The sequence below is a fragment of the Eutrigla gurnardus genome (assembly GCF_963514095.1).
Source record: "Eutrigla gurnardus genome assembly, chromosome: 1".
NCBI classification, from domain to species: domain Eukaryota; kingdom Metazoa; phylum Chordata; class Actinopteri; order Perciformes; family Triglidae; genus Eutrigla; species Eutrigla gurnardus.
This window is the reverse complement of record NC_139915.1, coordinates 1,493,391-1,519,195: the sequence shown is the minus strand read 5'-3', so window position 1 is coordinate 1,519,195 and position 25,805 is coordinate 1,493,391. Positions and strand designations below refer to the sequence as shown.

Here is a 25,805-nt window from a genome sequence, read left to right as displayed (position 1 = left end):
TTGAGGAAAAACAAAATGATATCACTCATCGACAAAAGAAAATAAAAACGACTGTATGCAAATGTGTGATAAGGTCAGTCTGCCAGGTCATGTTCCTGTGAGCCACTGGCCGGTAATATTACGTGTATATAGATTTGTTTACTCCTCTAATACACAAACAGTTAAACTTGAGTGGATGCTGATCATAATAGAAAATGATGTATTCACGTAGAGCCGCGCCAATAATTATTATTTGCCAATTTTCATGACTTTCACGACGTGAACTGTTTTAACAATAAATGCTTCATCATTTAATTTGAACGTACAGTATATTTATGTGATAACGGAAAAATACTAAAAAATACGGCGATATTCGATGATCTCATGTCAATATGTACAATTATGCATAGAATTTCAGCACAATCTAACACTGCATGTTGTCAGATACAAACTACAGTATAATTAGTTTAGCACTTTTACTGGTCCTGGTATTTGTACACGACTACTATAACAACTAAATGATACACTTTCCAAAATGTTTCGCTCAATCTGGTATATAACTTGCACATTTCCTGCTACCAATGCTTTTGAGGTGCACATGTTTAGGAGTTGCATCAGTGATTCTGGTGTTATGGAATGAATTATGTATAATTGTGTGTATAATTTAAATGATAGGGAAAAAATATCTTCACATCTGTTTCTTTTAGGTTGAATTGCCAATTTATCATTCATTGTGATTAAACGTCCGACGCGTTGCTGCCATCACCTTTTAATTTGAACCCAACAACAAAAAAACAAAGATTTTCTTTGTAATATTGTTCAAGTTCGGCCAACGTGATGTTTAAAGGGATTTCGTCTCACAAGTACCTGATGTGAGAATCAGAACATAAAGTCTGTCTGAGGCAATTCAGCCCAAATTAAACTAATATTTTAAGGTTAGATGTTTTTGCTATAGAGCACACAGCTTTGCATTTTTGCTTTGTAAACTTTAGAACATGTAGAGTGATTAAATATCCGTCACTCCAGATTGAATGTCCTTTTTCCCCCACATGTTCCTCAACAGAGGACCAAAGTGAATGTTGTGCGACTGTCCTTCATCTGTCACACAGCCGGCAGTTTAAGACCCGAATCTCACGCACAGCTTGTTTTTCTCATCAACAGCTTCACCACACCGTGCAGTAAAGTCAGCACGTGTCTAGTCCACCCCGTCGAAGCCTTGTGCGTTCTCGATGGCGATGTGAAGTTTCTCCCTCAGCTCCTCAAAGGACTCATAAGGAGGCAGGTCCAGTCGGTTGAAGCTTCACGAGGTGAAAGTAAAGACAGTGAGGGAAACATCCAAGCACCAAGTCATAAAAAATACAACTTCAGCTGCTATTTGGTCATTTATATTTCTTCAGGGACAGCCCAGCAATATTATACTGCACCTCTATAAAGTTGAGGGACTTACAAGAAATATTATGCCTTTTAGTCGCTGATAGGCTCTGATCTCCTACACCTCCGTTCATGTAACATATTTGCTTTCTCTGTGACTCGAACACTGAATGTGACATGAAGTGTCTCACTGAGCTAAATGTACAACTATATCCAGTTGTCCAACAGCAGAGTGCGAGCCATGACTGCATCCAGCCACTAGAGGGCTTCAAAACACCATATCCTTAATTAGGTATTATTTGGGATTTTATTTTATTTTAATTAATTAATTCCTTCATTCATTCACTATCATGGTTTCATAAAACCTCAGTGTAAGATAAGACGATGAAAGCAAAGCACACGTTCAGTGTCATGTGACACTCAGGGCTGATATGTAACGATGTTTTAGTCAACTAAGATTTCTGTAGTTGATTAGTTATTTTAAATCTTTTTTCATGCAACATATGAGCGTCTGGTAAACACAAAAAGTGTGTGATTCATTGAGGAGAGTTTTACTGATTTGATGATTAAATCAACGAATCGATTAATCAACAAGGTTTTAAAGCAAATCATTTCTTGCCATGTTATGGTAGGACATCCTTGTTGAGCCCCCCAAAGCCCGAAAATATATCTTTTTTTAATCTTGCATGCACAGATTATTATAACAAGGTACAAATAATGTAATATTTAGAGATACTTTGAGCTCTGAACATCCAAGCCGTGTAAAATGATGTCATTGTTGAACGTTAGAGCTGAACTACAATGTCTGGTCGGCCTACAAACCAAAGTGCTAAATATAACAACAAATCAGTCAGCAAGGAGAGCAGAAAGCAATGTAAGCAATTTGTTTTTTTGGCACAACTCCCCTCTCCTTTTTAAACGTCGGAAAATATTAACGGAAAAAGTGCTCACCATGTGTGGGCTCGGGGGAGTTTATCACGTGTTCCCCACTGCTCAATGGTGAACAGCTGTGGTCCGTTAGACCCTGGAAAACAAAACCATCAAACATCAGACAAACACACACAACTTCATCTCGACTGGAATTCATTTACAGAAAATGTCCCGGCCACCTGTAGATTTTACAATATAGAGGGAAAAGATGCAGTCATTTCAAATCATACAAGAGTGAATATCTAGAGTAAGAAGCCACTTTTTCACAACAATGCTAGTAATAAAAAGTGTTTTCTCACCATAGAGTTCAGCAAAGCCATTCATTGGGACCCTTGACGTTCCTGTCACAAACTGTAAGAGCCTGATTCGCTTTTCTGCATCCATCAACAGCACCGTCTAACACAAACAGATAAACTGATTAATAACCAACACAAAGCTCTTCTTAAAAGGAGAATAAACTCTGAAAAGTCCACAGCTGAGCTTGATGGCTCCGGGCATGGAAAGTCGTCTTACTTTCCAAAACCACTGGATAACGACGTGGTTGGAGCAGTAGCTGTTCTTGTACTTGGTGTTCTCTCTCCAGTCATTCACATCCACATCTCCGAGACCGCACATGAGCAGCTGTGGAGGACGAGGCGGCAGGTGGACACAGCGTTATTCATGGTTCTGTAATGACTCTGCAATTAATCTCAATGGTATTTTCAGACTCACCTCGAGCTCATTCTCATCAAAGATCTTGATCAGATCTTGTGGTATCAACTCAAAGAACCCCTAAAACACAGGAATATGACTTTATCCTGTTTAATGGTGCCTTCTATGTTACATAGATTTCATTTATGGAATAAATACCTCTTTGAAGGCAGTCATCTGCTTCTGTACCCTGTTCACAAACCTCCACTGCATCACCAGACTGTCGAACACAAAACAGCAGATGAGCATCAAACCATCATTTCAACACTTAATGATAAAAAAGTGTGTTTTTTTTGTTGCCTACTGGATGTATTCCTTCTTGTTGTCATTTGTGATGACAATTTCTGTGCCGCCCGGCTTCAGTTCATGCTGGTGAGTCTGAAAGAATGGGATATAACATGTAAATTACACAGATTTATCACATATTTAAAGGTTGTTGAGGCAAAGACGCCATGTTTGAACACACCTGTCCGAACAGCTCTTCGTCAATGGTGAACCTCAAATCCAAGTCTGTCGGGTCGTTTTCCAAAATCCACTTCAAGGAGTTGAAATATTCACTGTCCTGAAACGACAACGCACAAAATTAATGTCTCCCAGATTACCCGATTCACTTAATTGTTGGCAGTTTGTGGTGGAAAACTCGACACTCACAACAGACTCCATGTCCTGGAGAGTGATCGGCTTTTGCAGCATCATCTTGTAGAAAGGTCGAATGAAGAAAGCTTTGAAGGACATGAACAACAATGTCAGGATCTATAAAAATCACACAGTTTACTCTAATTCCTTTGTTTTTCCCTCTGCCGTCACCAACATTGATACAATCAGGGAGCACTCACCATCGAGCAGTTTGCCGTGATACACGGCCATGCCGGCCACGCGGCCGATGAACTTGAAGTAGGACAGGTGGTCCTCATTACATAAACCTGAGTTAGGATTAATCTGCAGCGTGTAGTTGTCCCTGGAAGACAAAATATTCATGTGAATAAATAACTCCCTAAATCTGCCGTCCTGGTTCCTGACAAAACATTATTACTGCTTAGCTGCATTTTTAAAATGCCACTATTATAAGGAATACACTTCTGTGATAGTATGTATTTTCATTAGTCGTCACCACAAGTTATGTAAATAGCTGCTCAGTTTACATTTCACAATGACAGATTTCCTCACCCCATTTATAGGACAGTGAAGGTGATGATTAATTTGAATCCTAACATTTACATTTAGGTCATTTAAATGTGTGAATATAAATGTATCTTCCCAACAACAACAAAAACACAATATAAGGCATGATACATTATGTGTATGTCTCTGAATTAGTATTTTCACACATTTCTCTGGACCTCTCAGCCCTAAAAGCAGAATATCTGTCCTGAATGTGTTTACATTGCTGTTCTAGTACATGTTCCCCATGTTGGAATAAAGGACTGTCTTCTAAACACACCTTCATGATGTATAAGATCATTACAGGAGGTCAAAAAAGAGGCAGTGTTTGGACTCACGTGGCAGAATACTCAAACAGTCCGTAGTACGGGTTGAACATCTCTTTGGACATCAGGAAGAACCACTCCCTGGCCAAGCCACCATAGTCCAACCCCTTTTCACCCTCAAACTCCACCCACAGCCGGGCCTTCAGCAGGTCTGCCCTCTTCACTGAGAGGATGCGTCGGTACGAGTCCTCCAGCACCGCATTACGTCTCATCTTCATCTCAAAACGGTTTGGGATGTCAGCCTACGTGGAAATATATTGCATTCATTAAGAAGAACGTTTATGATCATCTATTATGTGAAAGTGATAAACTGATATTATTGGTAAAAGCAACACCATTAGAGTCGTTTGTTATGGTTACGGTCGCTCTTTGACGACACTTACCGGTTTCTTCAGCTTCTTCCGGAAGTAGTCATACTTCTGTTTATAATCTCTGGAATAAGGCACTGCCTGTTACCAACAAAGAGCAGCGTTCAGTGACAAATCCATCTTAGATTTAAGACCTACACTGTGCTGAAGAATAATCTGTCACATATAATCTATACTCACTGGTCCAGTTATAGCTGAGTTCTGCAATCTGGGATCGTCCCATTGAGTGGTCCTGGTGTCTGTTAAATATAATACATCAGAGGCCAATCATTAACATGGAAACCTATACATTGTTTAGTTGTATGAAACATTATACGCACTGTGATCTATGTAGAATATCCTCCCATCGGAGTGGACCCTCTCCTCCCAGCCAGGCTAGGAAGAAATGAAGAATAACACATTCTTTAATAAACGGGTTTAAGACTGTTCAATAAAACAGACAGTGCTATGAGCACTGAATGGATATTACAACACAAACACATAAGGTGTAAAATAGTATTTTTGCATGAGATCTAAATCCTAAAGTTGGTACTGTGAAGGCTGAATTTACCGGCAGAGGGCCGAGGTCAGATGGGTCGAGTGAGGGGGTCTTCCTCATCTGCACAGGAATCTTCAGCCTAGGATCTTCCTGCTCAGAGGAAAACAAACATGTTTCAATCCAAGAGAAAATAATTACACCATGCCACACGTTCGAAAAAAGAGGTAACTTTGCAATCGAGACCAGCCCCTTGTGGACATTAAAGGAACTGAAACCCCAACTGTTTGGCCCCAGTATGATCTGGTTGTGAGGTTCGCTGCTTTCTCACCCAGGTAGTAGTCTTGGTGTTGTGATCAATGAAAAAGGGTCGTCCACTGGGAGCGCTGCGAACCTCCCAGCCAGCGGGCAGGAAGCCGGAGTCCTGTGTGGCCTCGGGGTTTGGGATGTGCTGAGGAGACTCCTCAGGGGACATGGGTGGTAGAGGTGGAGTCAGGCTTTGGGGTACACCTGCACCACTCTGTGTTGATGCTGCTGCTGCTGCTGCTGCTACTGCTGCTGGTGGTGGTGCTGGTGGTGCTGCTGGTGGTGCTGGTGGTGGTGCCTCTGACGTTCTCTAGTATATGAAGAGGTGTGGAGAAATTGGGTTCAAAAATTGAGCCTCTATCAGATAAATGTGGCCTCTATCAGTATAAATATACACATAAAAGGAAACACTTGGTACCTGAATGAGGGGTCGTGTCCATGAAGTGGTTCGGCTGTTGTGGTTGACAAAGTAACGTCTTCCTTTAGTGTCTCTCTTCTCCTCCCAGCCTGGAGGCAGGCCGGCTGAGGTTGGAATTAGCTGTTGAATTACATTAAAAAAAGAAAACAGTGAAACACATAAACTCAATACAACTATTTCCTAAATTCCACACCACAGGAACTCGTAGCTTAAAGAAAACACTTGAACACTGATATCTGCCCACAAAATCAGCGACATGACCAGTTTGGTAAAACTTAGGAAGGAGTGACTTGAACAGGGAAATACCCACCACAGGATTAACAGGATGTTCCTCTCCCGTTGAAGTCTGGGCACTTCCTCTGCGACTGGAATGGCTTGAATTACTAGCATGATCCTGCAGGACAACAATGGTCACTTGGCCGTTAATGTGATATAGACTTTTCCCATCTCTCCCTCTCTCTCACTGAAGATGTGTGGCTCCTTTTAATCTCATTGTGAGACTCTATTCGTCTGACTTTCCCGTAACCAGAACCGTATGCTGCACTGAAAATGACTCACCACCTGGGAGGTGCGCAGCTCGCCAGCTGTGGCCCCGGAGAAGTGAGTGTTTCTAGGCTCGTCGCGGAACGGCAGAAACTCCGCGGGGCCATGGGGTGGAGGTGATATAAGCTGGTTATCAGTGGGGTACGTGGTGGACTCGTCCTCTGTTATGATTTCCCAGCTCTAGAACATGAGACGGATGAGACTTGTCAAAAAGAGAGTGGGGGTCTGGTTCAAGGTTAGATCCAACCACAATGCACTCCTTTAACTATACAGGGTTCTGTAGGATATACCTACAAGTTATTTCCTCAAGTGTTAGCACCAAAACCCTAAGAGGACAAGCCAGAACACTGCAGCACAACACATGGCTTCAACATGGCATCTGCATAGCTATCAGAACAGACTTCACATCCTTCCCCCTCAGCACGGTGTGAAAACTACCTCAGGAGACTCTCGTGTCGGGTTCTCATCTGGGTCTGAGATCTGTCTGCGTGCATTAAAAACATGCTCCGTGTCCATATTGTTGTTCTGTCTTCTTTGCATCTGCACATCGCCGTCCCTGTTTAGGACACACACACACTCTATCATTACAACACTAACAGTGAACGTGATGTAACCCTGCTGGTGAGAGGGGAGCAGTCTTACTGGATTGTAGGTCGTCGCCACTGAGTGGTTCTGCTCTCATGATTGACGAAGTAGGTCCTTCCCAGGTTGTCCTGCCGCTCCTCCCAGCCAGGGGGCAGAGCAGGCAGCAGCTGGCTTTGTCTGGGACCTGACATGTCCTGAGACTCCAGAAACTCCCAACCAGGCTGCACAACATAAACACAGTTATAAGAAGGCAGCACAGGCAGGTTGGAGACAGTATGCTAATGTCGGCTGTTTAAGAAAATTCATTCACTACGATGAACACTGGAGTTGGCTTAAAATTGAAGACATCATCAGCAAACTTTAGAAAGGCATGAAGGGGAACAAGAATGAGATAAACTCATGAACTTTGTGTTTTAAGACACACTTAGGGGTTGCAGTTGAATGTGGAGATATTAAATGACCAGTCTAAATTATTTCCATGTGTGATGATGCACAATGATACACAATCGTTGTCTCTGCTGTAACTGATTCCATAGATAGAAAATAAGCTAATTTTAGGCTAGAGGTGGTCTATTGTGAGCAGGTAAGAAGAATCAGTGTAAAGGCAAACTAAACACAAGAGGATCTGCGTTCCCCAATGAAGCTCATAGGAGATTCTATTCTTACTGAACAAGAGCCAAACTTACGTCCGTGTCCTCAGTCTGTTCTGCCGTTTCCTCCTCTGAACCTGGGTTTTTCGGCAGGTACGTCATTTTGAGCCGCAGGTGACCTTTGACTCTGGACTTGTGACTGCGTGACCAACAAATGTATTTATTTTTTGAACAAGGAAGAAATAAATATAGTCAAACATGAAAAAAAATAAAATAAAAAGTATGAACTGTGACCTATTATTTCTCGTGCAAATAAACGTAAATGAAATCATGCCAACCTTCGTGGGTGAAGCAGAAAATCCTTGAATGTGTATGGCCTTTCTGTATTAGGATTTTCTGTCTGAGAAAAATAAACAAAATAAAAGGAAATCTTTAGTCCTAACATTTTAACAGATGAATAAATCTACCGGCAGTGTATTTGAACACAGTACTGTATATCTAAAGATACTGATGATGGTGACAGTGTACCACAAGGGCAAACTGTGGGTGTTGTATTTATAATGAAACAAAACCAGGAACATAACATAAACATGGCAGACTGTGTTTCCAAAACTATAGACAACGATGTGGAACAGACGCTAGAATAAGGGTGTGCATGGTTATATTTACATGATGACATGGGTGAGGTCCAGAGCTAAAGTTATAAACAATATAAATTACAACTTACGTGAACTTAAACAAGTCATAGATACCAATATACAAAGAACAAGGATTTCCTGCCACTAAGGACTCACCGGGATCTGATTCAATGGGACGTCCACCTGTCCCAGAAAGTCATCACGTGTCTGACAGGGAGAGAGAGGGGGGGGGGGGGGGTCATGCACAGATGTCAGGATCATGACAATATTATCTCCTTCTGAACACACACACACACACACACACACACACACACACACACACACACACACACACACACACACACACACACACACACACACACACACACACACACACACACACACACACACACACACACACACACACACAGAGGACAGGCCGAGACATGTCCTGTTACTCAGCTGTCTTTAGGCCAATGAAAACAATGTAATATCCCCACAGAACCATGCTGTGTGTCTGACAGTGAATTCTTTGTCTACCACATCAACTACACATATATTTAATAATTAAATTAAACAGAACACTGCACTTTTCTACTTGAAACAATGCAAGTCATTTGACTTGATCCATTACCATATATATTTAGTATGTAGCCTCGATAGGAATGTGTTTATTAGCCCACAGTGAATGGCCGACTGTCTTACTGCTGGAGAGCCTGGGACCAAAATAATGTTGCATTTGTCAGATAAACTGTCTTTTCTTTGAACACTTCACACATTCACTGCATGCCTTTAGTGCAGCCATTACGGTCTGGAAGGCAGAGGGCTGAAGGCAAACACACACTGCACAGTGGGAGTCAGCTTTGTGACCAAATTAACACCTGTGGCAGGTCAAACGTTCTAACAGCAGTATAGAGTGTTTACGTGAACAGATATAGATGGAGGCCTCCTTCGTCCTGCCCTTGCATGTCTAACAGTGCAGTCAAGAAAAGCAGTTAAGTCCAAGTGAAAAGACACAGCCACATGCACACCAGCCCCTTGCAGCTCATATCAGTATCTCAACTATATGTATTTTATTTTTAAAAATACTTTAACCACAATGGTGTAAGACACAAGCCATCTATTAAAGACTTGCTACACACTGCTAGCAATGTTGTTGACCTAAATTCAGTCTCTAGAAAAGACTGACAGCTAAAATGGGGCTACTAGTAACAATTATTTTCATTATTTAATTATGACTTCATTAAAGTAACTAATTAATCATTTGTTGTACTTAATGGCAGAAAATAGTGAAAATGACAAATGCAATTCCCCAAAGCTCGAGATGATAATAGTTCAAAAGAATAAAGTAAGGCAGCAAATCCACTCAACTGAGGAAATCGTTATTTTTTCTTGAAAAAATATATTTGTTCTCATTACTAATTAGCAAGTTGTAGTCGCTTTCCATTTCTAGTGGGTGGCTTTAATGGTGGCAGTGCATTTTGAGTTGGGGTAGCCTTTCCTTGACAGTGACGTGTTCTAAACTATTTATATTTAAAGAGGTCTCAGTGGCATTCATGGTGGTAATATTTATGTACACACCAAAAGTAGAGTGGGTGCCAGAGCTTTCAGCCATCAATCCCCTCTTCTGTGGAACCATCTTCCAGTTTTGGTTCGGGAGGCAGACACAGTTTCCACATTTAAGAGCAGGCTTGTAACTTTCCTCTTTGACAACACTTATAGTTAGGGCTGGCTCAGGCTTTCCTTGGACCGGCTCTTAGTTATGCTGCTATAGGCCTCGAGTAGGGGGATCTATAATAATACACTGCCTCTCTCTCTCTGTGTCATTGTGCTTTCTCGTCTTCCTGACTGCACCGCCGCCGTGGGCCTGTTTGAAGCTTACTAGTATTATTAAGGCAGCTGTGTATTGATTAAAGAAATGGATTAAAATCTGCATTTCTGCCGTTTCTAATGCGTCTCCTCCCGGGAGCGACATGTTGGAGATATAACCATCTAAACCTGGCTGTGCCTGCCACCATGGACGACTACTGTTAATATTAGTACTACTGCTAATATTACTACCAACACCAAATGCAGATGGAACCAAAGAGCCTGGTCTGCTTGAGATTTATGCCCAAAGTCCGTTAAGGCAGTTTTTTCTCGCCACTCTAATGCATTCATGAGCGTGTTCTAGTCCCGCTCCATGTGAAAAGGCTCCGGAGAAACAGCAACTACTGTTGTGATATGACACTATAAACTTTGAATTGATCCACAGTCCACAGGATTTTTAAAGTTAGAATCTGTGTTCCTATTTGGTATTTTAGTTTACCAATAGTCGAAGATTTACAAGAATGTATGCATGTATACAGAATACAAAGTAGTGTGGTTTCATATAAAACATTGTCATGCACTGTTTTCCTCCACATAAACTGTAAAGAAATGAAAAAGCCTCGAGTCTACTGACAGACATTGGAGTTAATAGAAACTTCAGTGTCCTGTTCCAAATTATAACTGTGTGGGTAATCTCATATTATGGCATTTTTTCTCATATCTTATTTTATAAATCAAAGTACAATATCTAGGATAACATTTTAGTGTCACATTCACATCAGTTGTCAGCACAGATCAGATCTATCATCATCTAAACTCACTAAAACCACAGTATATTTGATGTTATACTTAAGCCCAACGCCCGTGTAACAGTCACCCACTACTTCTGTAGCTTTTGGAAACCTCAACAATAATATTTATCAGTAAAGACTACTACTACTCAGACGATGAGAAACGGAACTATATACAAACAATCACAGTCTAATTGGGCAACGGATCCCTCTGTCAAATTTAAACTCACTATTCCATAAACAGCAATGCATAAACAATTACAGGCTAATAGTGATAATTGCCCCTGCTGGATTAAGAAGTCAAGAAGGTCACGTCTATATCAGTTACAAACAGAGTTTTCCTCCAAGTGAAGCCGTCTCTTTCCTTGTAACTCTGTGGGAGCTAGGTGAAGTCAGGCCATGCTTAACGAATTAGAAGTGTATGCTTTGGACGCATGACAAGACAGCCCAAGATGAAAAGATAGCCATAGAGAAATGTCCATTCAGAGCATCTCTGAATATGACACTATGTACAACTCAGTTTAGCATGTGGCATTAAGCAGAGCTGACCATGGACTGTATGAGGCTGTAGAAAACAGCTATAGATACATGTTTGGGCATCCGTGGAGAAAGCTCAGTGATATCCATCATAGCTGGGCAATGACTAACTGCTTTTAACAGGTGGACAGCGGCTTGTGAAACCTTAACTTCTGAAGAGCAACCAAGCTAAAGTTATTGGAACAGGCAAACAAAGTGTCTACTTGTATTTTGGCAAAGAGACTCATGACTACATTTTACATTTAGGGCATTTAGCAGACACTTTTGTCCAAAGCGACTTACAATAAGTACATTTGTCAAGAAAAAGAAACTACAACATATCGTTGCCGATAAAATAAGAGCTAAAAATAGAAACAAGTGTTAGGTCTGAGTAAAGTAGTAGGTGTTGAGCAATCATACCTTAAGAACAACAGTGCTATGATCAAAGTGCTATAGGTAAGAACTTTAGTGGGTCATGCTATGTAGAGTCGAGGTGAAGTCTGAACAGGTGAGTCTTGAGCCTTTTCAGAAGATGGCAGTGACTCTGCTGTCCTGACATTGGTCGGACATTGGAGTTCGTTCCACCACTGAGGACCAGAACAGAGAAGAGTCTGGACTTTGCTGAGCGACATTTGTTTGATTTCAGCGATGGTGGTGAGTGTCGGAAGTTGGGGGAAAAGAGAGGAATAGCTGGGTGTCATCTGTGATGACAACAATGTTAAGAGAATCCATGTGATGTGATAACAGAGCCTAGTGATCTGGTGTATAGTGAGAACAGAAGCGGTCCTAATACTGAGCCTTGAGGGACACCCGTGTCCAGAGAACAGGGTTTGGACATAGAGCCATTCCATGTGACCTGAAAGGTGCGATTTGTCAGGTATGATGTAAACCAGGTGAGAGCAGAGTCAGTGATGCCAAGTTCAGCCAGAGTGGAGAGGAGGATTTGGTGGTCGACTGTGGACCAATTAGTTTCTGACTTACCAACAAGATACAAAGCAGCTTCCTTCCTTTTTCCAGACAAAATGTAGTTGAACAGAAGTTTCACTGGCTGCTCCTTATATGCAGGGTTAGCCCCCTCCCTTCAATCAAGTCTATAGACTACTGCTGAGCTGGCTGAAACTAGGTAATTGTATGCAGTATGAAGAGCTTCACAAGAATTTAAACAACAAGCTATCTAGATAAGAGTAAAAGTTACAACTAGCTGTACTCACAGAATGCCTAAACCCAAATCTACAATTAGTTAATTTTTTTCAAAGATTTTTTTTTTGAGGCATAGACGCCTTTATTAGCAGTGGATAGATCGGAAACATAGGAGAGAGAGGGGGTGTGACAGGCAGCAAAGGACCTCCGGCCGGGATTCGAACTGGGGTCGGCTGCGTACGTACGTTCGTACATGGCATGCGCTCTAACCACTCCGCCACCTGCGCACCAAATCTACAATTAGTTTCTGACTTACCAACAAGATACAAAGCAGCTTCCTTCCTTTCTTCAGACAAAATGTAGTTGAACAGAAGTTTCACTGGCTGCTACTTATATGCAGGGTTAGCCCCTCCCACCAATCAAGTCTAAACAGCTGAGCTGGCAGAAACTAGGTAATTGCCCACTCGGTGGGTTTCACAAGAATTTCCACAACCAGCTATCTAGACAAGAGTAAATGTTACAACTAGCTCTACTTCTTTAGGCTAGAATGCATGAACCCAAATCTACAATTAGTTTCTGATTACCAACAAGATACAAAGCAGCTTCCTTCCATTCTTCAGACAAAATGTAGTTGTCATGAGCCTAGCAGAGCTGCAGAGACTTTGCTTGATAATCATGACAAAGTTAAGTCAACGCTGTAAAATGAGGAAGCCCTTTTCCCCCCACATCTGAAACCATTTGCGGTCACAGCAGGAGGCAGTAACACCATGTCTGATTCGTTCGTTTGTTGTGATGATGGAAACCAAACATATTTGTTTTAACTCTTAAAAGGAAAAGAGGAGCTCATCTTTTTCTTGGTCACTTGCTTTATTGCAGTTTTTACCGTTGAAGCCTAAAAGTTAACATTGGTGTTGCTGAGCCCTTTTATAATGGATGACTTCTCTTAACCCCATGTTATCACTTCTGAAGGAATCTGAAAGAGTTCCAGCTCGAACGAGGAAATGCACCGTGGCAGCAAGTTGAGGCTATCAAATCTGGACCCTGCATAATGACACGTAGGTCATGCTCAACTTAAATTATAGTTACGTTAGTGTCATTTATACTACATTTGGGTTCGTGGGGTTTTTCCTTATTACAACAGAGTCGTGTTCTTCACCTTGCTTATAAAATGTGGCAACAAACTGGTTGTTCATTAACTCGTGAGATGAGGTATACAGGGTTATGAGGGCGCTGCAGATAAGAACAGCAGACCTTAAGTTCATAAAAAATTCCATTGTAGGATTAAACCCCCACCACAACCAGCTTCATCACAACTGACACATTAAATGCATAATGCATCAGCCTGTTCTATTGTTGCAATATTTAAAAAAAAAAAAACATCTCAGTAAACCCGCCACAGTAGCTTGTCTCTGAAATTACCAAAGATGTCACATATAGCCCATCTAGGGATAGGGATAGGTAGATTTTGATTTTGTTTAGAATTGTTATAGCTGTTTATTTGCCCATTGACTTGGGTATTGACTTGTAAATGTAGTAGACACATTAAACACTTTTGTTGGACTGTTTGTAGGCATGAGGTGATCATTTTTACAGCTGAACTAAAAGGAAACACATTTCAGAGTACAAAGTTCATTCAGCTACATCCAGTAAGGAAAATTACTAGCATTAAAAAAAAAACCCCACAACAATTTCTGGGTGAGACGAACTCTAAAGACAAGCATAGGTATATTTTAATACATGTGCTTACAAGTTATTGAATTTCAATATACATATTGTGTGTGAATCGCCTTGTTTTTGCTCCGTCGTGGTCAGATACGGTCAGAATGTAAACAAGGTGTGTAGTATTTGAAGCAGATTTTAAGAGGGGGTATGCTACGTGACGAGCTCATGTGAAATTAATATTCTTGATAGTGGTATTTCACAGGCATTTCAAAGTAAGAAAATACAATTTAGATCATTAAAAGTAAATGAACTGGCTAATTAGGTAAAGAGGAGACCTTCTTACTTGACAACCTGCTAAATGCAAGGGGGGGGTCTGACACCTAATACTTCACAAACATTGCCTGGCAGGGGGACCCATAGGGAAGGGAACGCGCCAACCTTTTACTGGGAAAGGCTCACGCTCCCATCCTGCCTACATTACCCCCACCACACATACACACACCATGTCCACAGATGGCTGGCATGAGTGTGCACTGCTCTAGTATCATGCTGTTAAATTTGAATCCACGGGACTGGGCAGTGCTACAGACCACCAGACTATCTGGAGTCAGGGGGAATATTTCAGAGGCACTTTATTTATATCAGCAAGGGGCACCGCTTTTCCCACCACTAAAATTAGCACGGGTAAATACTTAGTCGAGTACTTAGTCGATTACTCATAGCACTAACAGAATAGTAAAAATGGAGAATTGTTCTAAAGTTGTCTTCACACACACACCAACAAACAAAGAGACTCACAAGATGAAACATTTTCCTTCTCATTCATGCTTTTTTTGGGGAAACCAATATGCAAATGGCTTTACTGTAATGTAACCGAATCCATCTGAATGTTTGTCCACATTGGGCTCGTTAATTGCATGACTTAGCTGTAGCGATCTTCTCGGTTACTGAATGTCGCTCCTTGTGGTCAGCCTAATGGCTGCACCAGAGTAAACAGAGTTTTAAGGATTTGAATGGCGATAGCAGTAAAGGAGAGAGCCATTATCACAGCATTTCTATTCCGACGAATCGGTACACCAAAGCAAAAGTGACGTCACCTGAGCTGTCAAACCGAAGCCTTATGGAATCTACTTGAACCAGTTAAACAACATTATAGGTGACTCCACTGTTTTTCCATAGGGCCGTTTTGTGTCATGTAAATGCTTGGTTGAGAGCCGTCTGCCTCTCATTTGTTGAAGGGACAGTTCACCCTAAATGAAAAATATATATTTTCCTCTTCCCTGTGGTGCTATTGCAATCTAGATTGTTTTGGTGCGAGTTGACTAGCTTCATGCTCACAACAAGGTGTGTGATTATCTTACGTAACCTACCCATGATTTCTGGAAAGACACATTGCTGTTGCAAGCACCGCAAGCAATATAGTCCCATTGCATTAGAGAGAAGGCATCTATATGGTCAATATCTCCAAAACTTGCATCAAAACAAACTAGTTGATACATATAGGTAATATATAGGAGATACATTTCTGATTTTGAGTGAATTGTTCCTTTAATTTCCAGGCATTTAAGGTTGTTCCTGTTGATCAGGCAGCATCAGCATGTTTTAATGAACAAACGTAACACTCACCGTGGTGTGTTGAACCAGGCTCTTTGGTATGTTACTCCCTTCGTGGCTTGTGTTTACATCAGTAACAGCGTTAGGCAACTTAGCTGGGCAGCAAGGAGACAAATGAATATGCACATGTGGAGGGTAAGGGCTACTGAGTTTTGGATTTGAAACGTGACATGTAATCCCAGTGTTAGCGTAGGGCACCTCCAGGGAAAAGCTCCTTTGTATGGCGCGATGACAATGGTTCTCCTCGGGTCGTTTCACTGACGAACAAACCCCATGGTTTTTCTCTGAAGGTTTCGTTGAGGAGAACAAACAAGCAGAAGTACTACGATACAGTTTTTTGCAAGGGTTGTGTTCACCCTCGGGTTGTGTGGCGGAGTTGGGAATCTGAGGATTTTCCACGTCGACGGTAGCCGTGGTTGTAGCTCCCATCCCGGACATCATTGGTCTCTGGTGGGCAAAGTGCACCAGCACGCTGCTAGAGTGACGATTCGATCCGTCTGGAGTTGATGGAAGTTCCCTTATTTTAACCCTGTCCTCCATTGTGCCTTTTGGTTCATCCTGTAAAGGAATATTAAATTGCACCATGTGTTTGGTGTCCCTTAACTCAGCTGAACAGCTTCCTTTAGGGAGACGATGGCCACTTCCTGCTGTGGTTATGGACTCTTTGCAATTCACTTCCTCGTCATCTGGTGAGAATTCACTGGCAGATGTCTGTAGAGACGACTGATGAGACCCCCTCGCTGGTGGGAGAGCAGGTAGAGCCACTGGACTGACTGGGGAAGCAGGTGGGGTGTTGCAGGGGCTCTTTGGAAATATAACCAAGGAGGAACACCGTCTCAGTGGGACCTTGGACTTGCAGCAGTGTAGACTCCTCTCCTGGGTGGTCCTGTGCTTATCGGAAGCCTCTGACTCAAAGATGCTGTTGCTGCTACAGTACCCGGCATCGCTGGCCATGCTGCTGCTGCACGAGCCTCCGTCAGAGCCAATGCCTGTTCCTCCTTCACTGGCCCCCGGGTCGCCATCCTCTATACTGCCATCCGGCTCTCCGCTGAGCTTTCCACGGGGCTGCAGCGAGATCTGCAGAATGCTTTTCTTATTAAATCCTCCAGTGTTGACCCTGGGTATGAATACTGAAGAGTAGCGCTGTAAATTAGCGTTGTCTTGTGAGAGACGAGTCACCTTCAAGTGGACAGAACTGTGCGCCAGACTCTCTGCGGGGCTACGAGCTGACACACTGACTCCACTCTCCTCACCATGGCTGCTGAGGCTTTCTGACAGAGGGTCCGTGTTGCTTCTCCTTGACGCAAAATGCAAGCGCAGCCGACGTGCCATTCGCTTAACTCTCTAATCCCTGTAGCGCTGGCGAGAGCTGCATGATCAAACTTGCCGGTAGGAAAAAGGGAAAGCAAAGCAACTGCTTCGAGCTCCGCTCTGTGATCACAATCATTAGCGGCTGTACATTGCCAAAATAGCTCTGGTGACAACCTACATTCCTCTTCAGGCTGATCTCAGCTTTTAGTCAGAGGAGGTCAGTGGTTCTGTTTGGAGACATGACCCAAACACACGACCTTTGAAACAAGAGCAATCCGTGGGGTTTGCCCCTTTAAGGATCTTAAACCCAATACGGAACACAAAATTACACTAAAACATTAAAGGACAGCGCTTCCACTGCTGACCTGCTTTATAACCTTAGCTAAGCTGAGTTCCAGCCAGATTAATATCTAACACCTCCTGTCTGTTCCAGCTGTCCCACTCCTGTTCACCCCTTTGGGGAAAACAACAACATGGTAGCCCTCTACGTTGCATCTGAGAGCGAGGCTCTGGTAAACGGTTACATCTGCCCCAGGCCGCTCACTCAAGACTCTACTTCCTGCTGCGGCTATGCTTCTAATGTTTCTACTGCTCTGTGCCCCCACAAATATTTTTACCCACTGCTATTGAATTGCAGGAAATCGAAAGGGAACGGCTTCAACACAATTCTGTATCAAACTGAGGACTGGGTTGCAAAATCCCATCGCACACAAACAAACCATGACAGCTTGTGAAAATATGCAGGAAAGTGAGCAAAATTATTTCACACAAAAGTAACGAAAGCAAAGAAATATTTCAGAAAATGTTGGGCGTGCGAATGAATAGAGAATGTGTTAAACAGAAATAAAGTAAGCTGTGACATTCTCTGCTTGTCTACAGAAAACACACGAAGACGAGAACGAGCTTGGACGGTGACCCGACACCTGTTATACGACACCCCATGTAACAGTCCGTGCCGGTCTGATTTCCTCTCCATGGCTGCTGACAGTCCGATTTATTAATGGCAACCTATTGTGAGTCAGGCTGGCCTACTTTAGGGGCATTAGCATGCATCCAAATCAGTTTCAGCAGAAGGTGTAATAGTAAGACACACAGCCAGGATAAAGACATGATTCACCTAAGAACGCCGCCGCTGCTGCTGCCTATTTTTTGAATCAACATGACCAGGAAACCATGTGACCATTATCTCATCTGGCCAAAAACAGATTGAATTGATGGGGGTGAATAGACCATTAGATAAGACTGGTGACGCATACTACACTTTTAATCAAATGTTAATACATTAAAGTCATACAGTAATGGTGTAACAGGCCAACAATAAAGCACAGCTACCTGTTACAGCGCAATATTAATTATGACACCAAACACTGAAGGACAAGCAATATATACTATCAGAATGGTTTAGAGTCACAGTGAGAGACAGAGGATGGCTCTGTCAATCAGCAGGTGTGGCTGTAATGATTTAGGCTAACAAGTTGCTAAATGTGTTAACATGGTGTTCGACAACCAACCCTCACCACAACCGAGTGGCAAAACAATCTGCTATAACGGCTGTGAATGGGGAGCTTTGCGATATCTGGAGGGGAATAAAACACCATTTTGAAATAGTTATTAACGATCTGTACTGAATTACCATCAGGCTAACAGTTGTGTGTTTTATTCTTATTATTTATTCTAGATTAAGTACTGTCCTGGACTTCCTATGGGGACTGATGATAATGTTTTTCTTCCTTACATGAAGCACAATGTAATTTGACAGCTTGTCCTTGTTTCTGTACCAATTATTTATTTTCTTTGGCTTTATGAAATCTCATAATTGTCTGATTTTAATTTACCATCACTGAATCTGTTGTCCGAATACTGTTATCACAGTTTTACAAATGCTTCTAGTAGAAATGTCCAATGCAACCTTATTTGCAAGTGTGTTAAGCTTGATGCACATCTGTTCAGCTACACATAGTTAGGGCAGCAGAACATGTAATTATCGTTGCACTGAATAACGCCTGCTGACATTTAGATACCTTAAAGCAGGACTTGCAGGCCTTTGGAGGATAAATTGGTTGTCTGTGGGCACATGTCACTATCAGGACAGGTTGGGACCAGTTTCTTCACTTTTACTTTCAGAGAGGTTTGGAAAGCGTGGTTGCTTCTCTTCTTTTTAGCCTTCAACTTTCAGTAAAAAACGTCTTCATTAATCTGTGCAATCGGATGCACAACTTTACCATTTTATCAGTGTTTTCTATGTGAATTCATGGTGGCCATTCATTCAAGGGGAGTAACCATGGAAACGTCTGCATATGGTAATGTCTAGCGCATACCATCTATTCATGCTGTCTGTGGAAGTGACAAAGGGCCTGCTACACAGACATGTCTACCAGCGTGTGAAAGCAGAAAGGAAACCTTAAAAAGCGTCTTATTTAGAATTGTATGTGTCCTAGGGGTGTGAATCTTTGGCTTCAAGGCGATTCGATTAACGATTAGGAAGTTGGCGATTTGATTCAAGGACAAATTTTTAAGGGGGGAACGATTCGTTGATTCTGTTAACCACGATTCGATTCAGTAACTTTTAACCAAAATTCTATATCCATGAAATAAACATGCAATAATGCGAGTGAGACGATCTGTATTCTTCTGAAAGGTGAAAAAATAAACAGACCACAGAATTACTTACTAAATATATTCATTCTATGAAAAAGTAGTCCATTGCTCAGTTATTTTGAACATGTTTAAATCGGCTACATGCTGGCAGGGGAGAGCGTGTCATAAGATTTAACGCATTTATATTGATTATTGGTGAAACCAAAGCGATTCCTTCTATTTATCTATTTTAGCAGATGGATTTAGTTGAATCGGTAGGACTGACAATGGATGCATCGCATGAATCATTACACTACTAATGTGTGCGATACTGTATGTGTCATCCACTGTAAGTGTGTAATTCACACCAGGAAGGACAACACTGTTAGATAATTGCTCTGTCATGGTGGCACGTGGAGCAGCCCTTCACTTCTCCTCATTTACGAATCAGCTAAACCTCCTCAACAAGTAGCAGACGTAAAATAATAAAAGACACCCGATGAAATTGTGGATGACAAACACAATTAAGTTTTAATAAAGAACAATATTCTACAATGAACCTGCTAGGTTTCTAGGTTTCTAGCTCATTCCTCCGAGTGTCACATGTTCATAGTGCTGACACACCCTCCAAATGCTGTACTAAATATCCTGCAGCATGACATGGCAGCCTCGAACCAGTCACGCCCATGTTTGTTTGACAAAATGAGATGAATGAAACGTTTGTGCCAAACTACAAACAAAATAATCAACAGAGTGAAGAAGAGGGTTAGTTTATGCTGACTATATGTACACGTGTGTTTGCAGTGGGACTGTAAATCAATTTAAATTGAAGGGAAATCTTGTGCAACACGGCAAACTGCAACAAGTGTTTAATGTTCTCCTTTATAAGCAACCACCTGATAATCAGACATGTTGTACATGGTGGATTTTAAGGGAACGACCTAATGGCTGACAGATCAGGACTGACTTGATTCTTCTGACAATCTAGCCGCTTCTTGTTCACCTAGTAGACTACCAGTTTGGACAGGTTGCTGAAGCAGTGGGGAGGCAAAGAAAAGTCCAAACTCTTTCAACTCAACAAGATAGAAAGCTGCCAGATACATTTAAAAGGTGTGAGATTAGCGATTGGGACTACTTTGTGTGCCTCTCAATGGCTCTCAACATGGTAATACCTCAGTGGCTCACAGCTACTTTCCTGTGACGACGCTCGACATGGCGTTATCGGCTGTAATCACCATATGACAGCAGGCGGCTGTGAGCTAGCCAGTCATGCTCACATGCACAAACATGCACACGCACGGCCAGCCTGACTATGTCAACAAAGCAAGGAGAAGCCCGGATAACAACACACACAGAGGGAGAGCCACTTCGTTCTCTGCTCAGGTAGACATTACTCCACTATATCTTAGCACATAGTTGTTTGAAGCTATATTCATAATCTGAAATAACAAGCTTAAAAAAGTTCAAAAGTAACTAATTCCCAAGATGATTTAAGAAATGGTTTTATACAATATGTATGACTTATGTATACAACTAAGCAGCCACAAGTAAATAAAAGAACTGTGTTGAATGTAAGTAGAGGGTGAGGGTGCATGCACTCACTACTGAATATGTTACTTAATAAACTCATATTGTATTCTGATTGAAATGCTCTAATAAAACTGTTCCAAATGAGTAACTCGTGGTTTGCTCAGACAATATCCCCACTTATCCTGAGGAATTAACTGAGCAGGTTTTATATCTGTTTTTGTATTCATTTAGAAATACAAATAATTATACTCAGAATCTTCAGACATACTTTACAGCTATCAACGATGATATGTCCCTCTATAGAAGAGTAGCTCGTAAAATTGATTTCCAATACCTTGTGGTCATAATCAAAGATTTGTTTAGACCAGTGGACAGAGCTAGTAGCCCTGTCAATGTTGAGCATATCCAGGGCTTTTAAGCAATATACAGTTAAGAAAAGACTTGAAGACCCCATAAGTATAACTAACTGACATACAGCAGGTCTGGTTAGCCACCGTTTAGCACATTTCAGGACTACAACGTGGTTGGCTGTGTCTCCTGTATGATGTGCACTAAAAATGAGCTTTGATGGAAGGTTACAACGTATATATTTTGTCTTTCACATCAGGAAACCAATTAAATCATATTTGTAGGTGAACTAGAGCAGCAACAATGAGTGGATCAAAATTACAAAACATTCCCTTGTTCTTTCTTCTCAAATGCAGCGTTTAAAAATCTTTGGGTTTATAAAGTTGGTCAGATAAACCAACAATTTAAAGACATCTGACAGTTTATAAACAGATAAACGTTAAGGAACATTATCATTATTGGCAGGCCTAGAGTCAAACAAGACAGCCACACTTGTAAAAACATTGTAGATGAAATAATCCCCACCAAATTATACACAGAAAGGTTGAAAATAACTAAATAACTTACCAGGCGGTTCTCATCAAACACCTCCAACAGCAGACGATGCTTCGTGGGATCAACCTGAAACATAAACGTTGTACAATCAAACTGCTGAAGTACTGTTGTTTTTTTTAGCATTTTATGGTTCCATATGATCAAGCATACAGTAAAGTAATCAAATCATCTTCTGGCACATACATGTGAGTGTAAATATCAAGACAAGATAAGCAATAAATGTTTTTCAAAATGTTAATTTAGTTTAAGTTTCACTCACTCTGAAAAAGAATTCTTCATTCCACTTTGGGTCCAGGGACTTCATGTAACATGAAAATAAAATCAAAATATGAATATACGTTTGCAAATAAAACAAGAATAAGCCAATGCAGATGTTGACCCGCTCACCTTTTTGACTGTTTTAGTCTGAAGACTTGTGATTTCTCCGTTGATGGGGTCATAGAGGGACAATCTTGTATACGGATCGCTGCAGGACAGAGAGAGACACATTCAGGTCTGGTGTTGACACTTATGAAGACACAGTAATGATCTTCTTCCTTCTCTTCATGTATTAGAGGTTTGTGTGCTTCTTCTGCCATGAATCTCTACTTTGTTTCTGGGAAAGGGCAAAACCGTTTACGTCATTGTCTAATCAGATCAAGCACTGCATTCAGACCTAAGATATGTTAACATAATGGTTGCAGCTTCTCCATGCTTGATGCAAAGTGACTGAAATTGTGATTTTATGATGCAGCACTGAGACAAGCATTAAACGTGAATCTGATCATCATCGTATTATCCATTACCCAGTCATTATGCCACTTTAGACCTGCAGCAATGTTGTGTCATTAGCAGTATACTAAGTGGCTGCTGTGGGTTAGGACATTAATTAAACATGGAGTAGACATGAATGCCTAACATCAACAACTCTTGTGTGATTGTCAGATTGCGTCAAGATGTAGAGAAGTAAACATTTATTAATTCATTAATTAAAAGTAGGGCACAAACAAGGTCTGCAAAGAGAATGTGGAGAGCTGCTTAAAGATGCCTTAAAAGATGAGAAGATGCTCTAGACTAACCTAATGAGTTCTTATTACCAAGTCATGCTCACAAATTAATTGCCGGCTTTGCAAAAAGCTATCTGCATATAAAAAATACCAGATAATCTAAATACTTTAGTTTGTTCTTTTAAGAATAACAGATGTTATCTCCTTTGTTACAATACCAATTTAGCATCACATGAGTTTACAAATTGACAAAACGATCAGAAAAAATAAATAATTTGATGATCTCAGAACTGTTTAATGGAAAGAAATGCATGCAGGTTAATCGAAGGTTAATTAAAGTGAATAGTTAGCTGCAGCCCTAATCACAAGCTATACAACACATGTAAGTGTTAACTATCTGCAGCTTACCTAGCTCCCAGTATATCTTTTTTGGCCAGCCCAATTCCACCAATCACCTTCACTTTTAGGACTCGGGATTCTTCCTGAAATAGAAAAAAAAAAGACTATTGTGTTTAATGAATATGATAATGACATAAAGACAGAGATGGCCTAGTAATAATGTGCACATGGTTAATGAAAGCCCAGTAGATACTTAATATTGTATTGTGTTACTTACCTGTATACTCAGTACACACATACAGTTTGTACATGTATACTATCTGTGTGTACTATAAACATGGACAGCAGGGTATTGGAATACAATAGTGACTAGAAGGGATGTGAATATGAAAAGCATGCAGTGCACACAGCCGACCCCAATACAATCAGTGTTTACAGGATGATGACGTAACATCCTGACAATCGTTGGCACCGCTGCTCATTTCCCATCATAACCCACAGCCCTGGTTTACTGTGAAGTCGGCGTGACCGTGAATCATCACGAGATTTCGCAATCTGATCCACTGGTGATGGACACAGTGATGGGGGCTCACCTGGACACACTTAAGGGCAGATTTAACAACAACAACAAAGAAGATAATTCAGTTTTCTCGCTTTGGTGCGTGTGTGTGTGTGCGCGTGACTGTTGTGCGCGCGCGTGTTCGCGGACGGGAAACAACCGTTGGCCAACATGGGAGGCGTGAACAGCCCAGGAGCCTGTTGTGTTTCCTGGCTAAAAAAAAAAGAAGTCAACAGCTAGGTCTTTCTCCTTTTTGATAGCATTGGCCGGGAAGTACAGCAGCTGATCACATACATCGATTTTCTACCCACAATGAACACGTTACAGCTAACACACAACTCCTCCTCCAAGTTCACACTTGCTAGTGAGTTAGTTAGCTCGCTAAGTGTTAGCTATAGTTAGCGTTGACTAGTTAGCCAGCCGGCTAACGACGTGACGGTCTCGTTTGATGTGAGATAGCAGCGTGAGTTTACCTCATCCGCCTGAAGTCCTCGGATCTGTTGTGGAGAAAGTGCAGCCATGGTATCCTCGCCCTTCTTCCTCCCAGAGAGCGACGAAGAAGAAGAAGAAGACGGTGGTGGTGGTCCGGTCAGCAGGAGGCTGCTGTGATGTTCGGTCACTAGTCTTTCTCTATTATGCTCCTGTGGGTGTTTACGCCTGTCGATTGAGTGAACCTGACCCAGTGGCTAGTTGTGACACCGTCGTCACTTCTTTCCCTCCACCTCCTTCTTTCCTCCTCCCTTGTTTCCTCCTTCCTCCTCCTCCTCCTCCTCTTCTCGTTACCTTCTTCCTGGCGCTGCAACAGTCTGAGGGAAACCCAGATCACCGCCACTGGCAGGGCACCTAAACGCATCACCAATCTGTCGCTGATTGTAGCCCACGTGACACCAAGAAGAATTCACATCCTGTACACAAAAAGTATTACAAGTAAAGTTGTGTATAAAGTAATGAAGTAGCCAAAAAGCAGTGGTGGTACTTAACTAAGTACATATTTGAGGTACTTCACTTGACCATATATATTTATGTTACTTTATACTGCCTCTTCACCACATTTCAGAGGGAAATATTGTACTTTTTAACTGCTCGACATTTCTGTCACATAGTAGTCAAATAGTAAAAGTACTCTATTATTATTATTATTAGTATTATTATTATTATTATAGTGCCTTCATGTGTAAGCTGTATGTATGGTGTATTTCAGCCTATAAGATGATATGGTTTTGAGGAAATTATTCATCTTTAAGTGAGTATATCTGTTAAATATGTATAATATTTCCCTCTGAGTAGTGGAGTAGAAATATAAAGTAACACAAATTAAAATAAACAAAGAAAGTATGTCAACTTTGTATTTAAATGCAAGGAAATATACCAGTTCTGTTTCACTGAAACAGTTTGACACTGATCGTCAGTCTTCATCTTAGTATGGAGTTGTGACATCAGCCAAATTCATGTCAACTATTCAATTTAGAATTCAAGGTTTCAAACTGTTTGTCACAAACAATATGGTCGTGAAATGCAATTGTGTGCTCTGAACTTGAATACATTGGTTCATTTGAAATTCAGGTTCTTCGAGGTTACCGTCATAGGTGCGACCTTGACATAAGTCATATGGCAACTACAGCTCAACCTGTACAGGATTTTTAAGGCCAATACTGTATTAGCAGGTAAAACCGGAATTCACTTGTGATTGTGTCATCCTGTGTTATATA

At 41.4% G+C, this 25,805-nt stretch overlaps 2 protein-coding genes across 3 annotated transcripts; both read right to left on the bottom strand.

Annotated features, from left to right (window-relative positions):
- On the bottom strand, nt 1–24,827 carry nedd4a (NEDD4 E3 ubiquitin protein ligase a). 2 transcript variants are annotated; one of them, XM_084018425.1, is made up of 29 exons: nt 24,570–24,827; nt 23,607–23,680; nt 22,600–22,678; nt 22,472–22,510; nt 22,225–22,278; nt 8,537–8,587; nt 8,081–8,142; nt 7,839–7,941; nt 7,210–7,373; nt 7,006–7,123; nt 6,583–6,747; nt 6,335–6,418; nt 6,018–6,144; nt 5,632–5,891; nt 5,376–5,453; nt 5,146–5,200; nt 5,006–5,064; nt 4,841–4,906; nt 4,470–4,699; nt 3,807–3,928; nt 3,622–3,692; nt 3,437–3,532; nt 3,275–3,348; nt 3,130–3,190; nt 2,992–3,051; nt 2,794–2,901; nt 2,580–2,676; nt 2,302–2,374; nt 1–1,277 (listed from the first exon to the last, which is right to left on the bottom strand). In XM_084018425.1, exons 1-29 carry the CDS (start codon nt 24,615–24,617, stop codon nt 1,175–1,177), a joined length of 2,781 nt encoding a protein of 926 aa, XP_083874551.1. In that variant the 5' UTR covers nt 24,618–24,827; the 3' UTR covers nt 1–1,174. The 2 variants fall into 2 exon arrangements, with proteins under 2 accessions (XP_083874551.1, XP_083874550.1); XM_084018424.1 differs by having other exon boundaries at nt 5,632–5,916; nt 6,025–6,144; nt 24,570–24,826.
- Nucleotides 14,465–18,522, bottom strand: LOC311019184 (E3 ubiquitin-protein ligase NEDD4-like). The gene has a single exon (XM_084018440.1). The coding sequence runs from the start codon at nt 17,221–17,223 to the stop codon at nt 15,880–15,882; it is 1,344 nt and encodes a 447-aa protein (XP_083874566.1). The 5' UTR covers nt 17,224–18,522; the 3' UTR covers nt 14,465–15,879.
- Nucleotides 24,828–25,805: the final 978 nt, after the last annotated feature.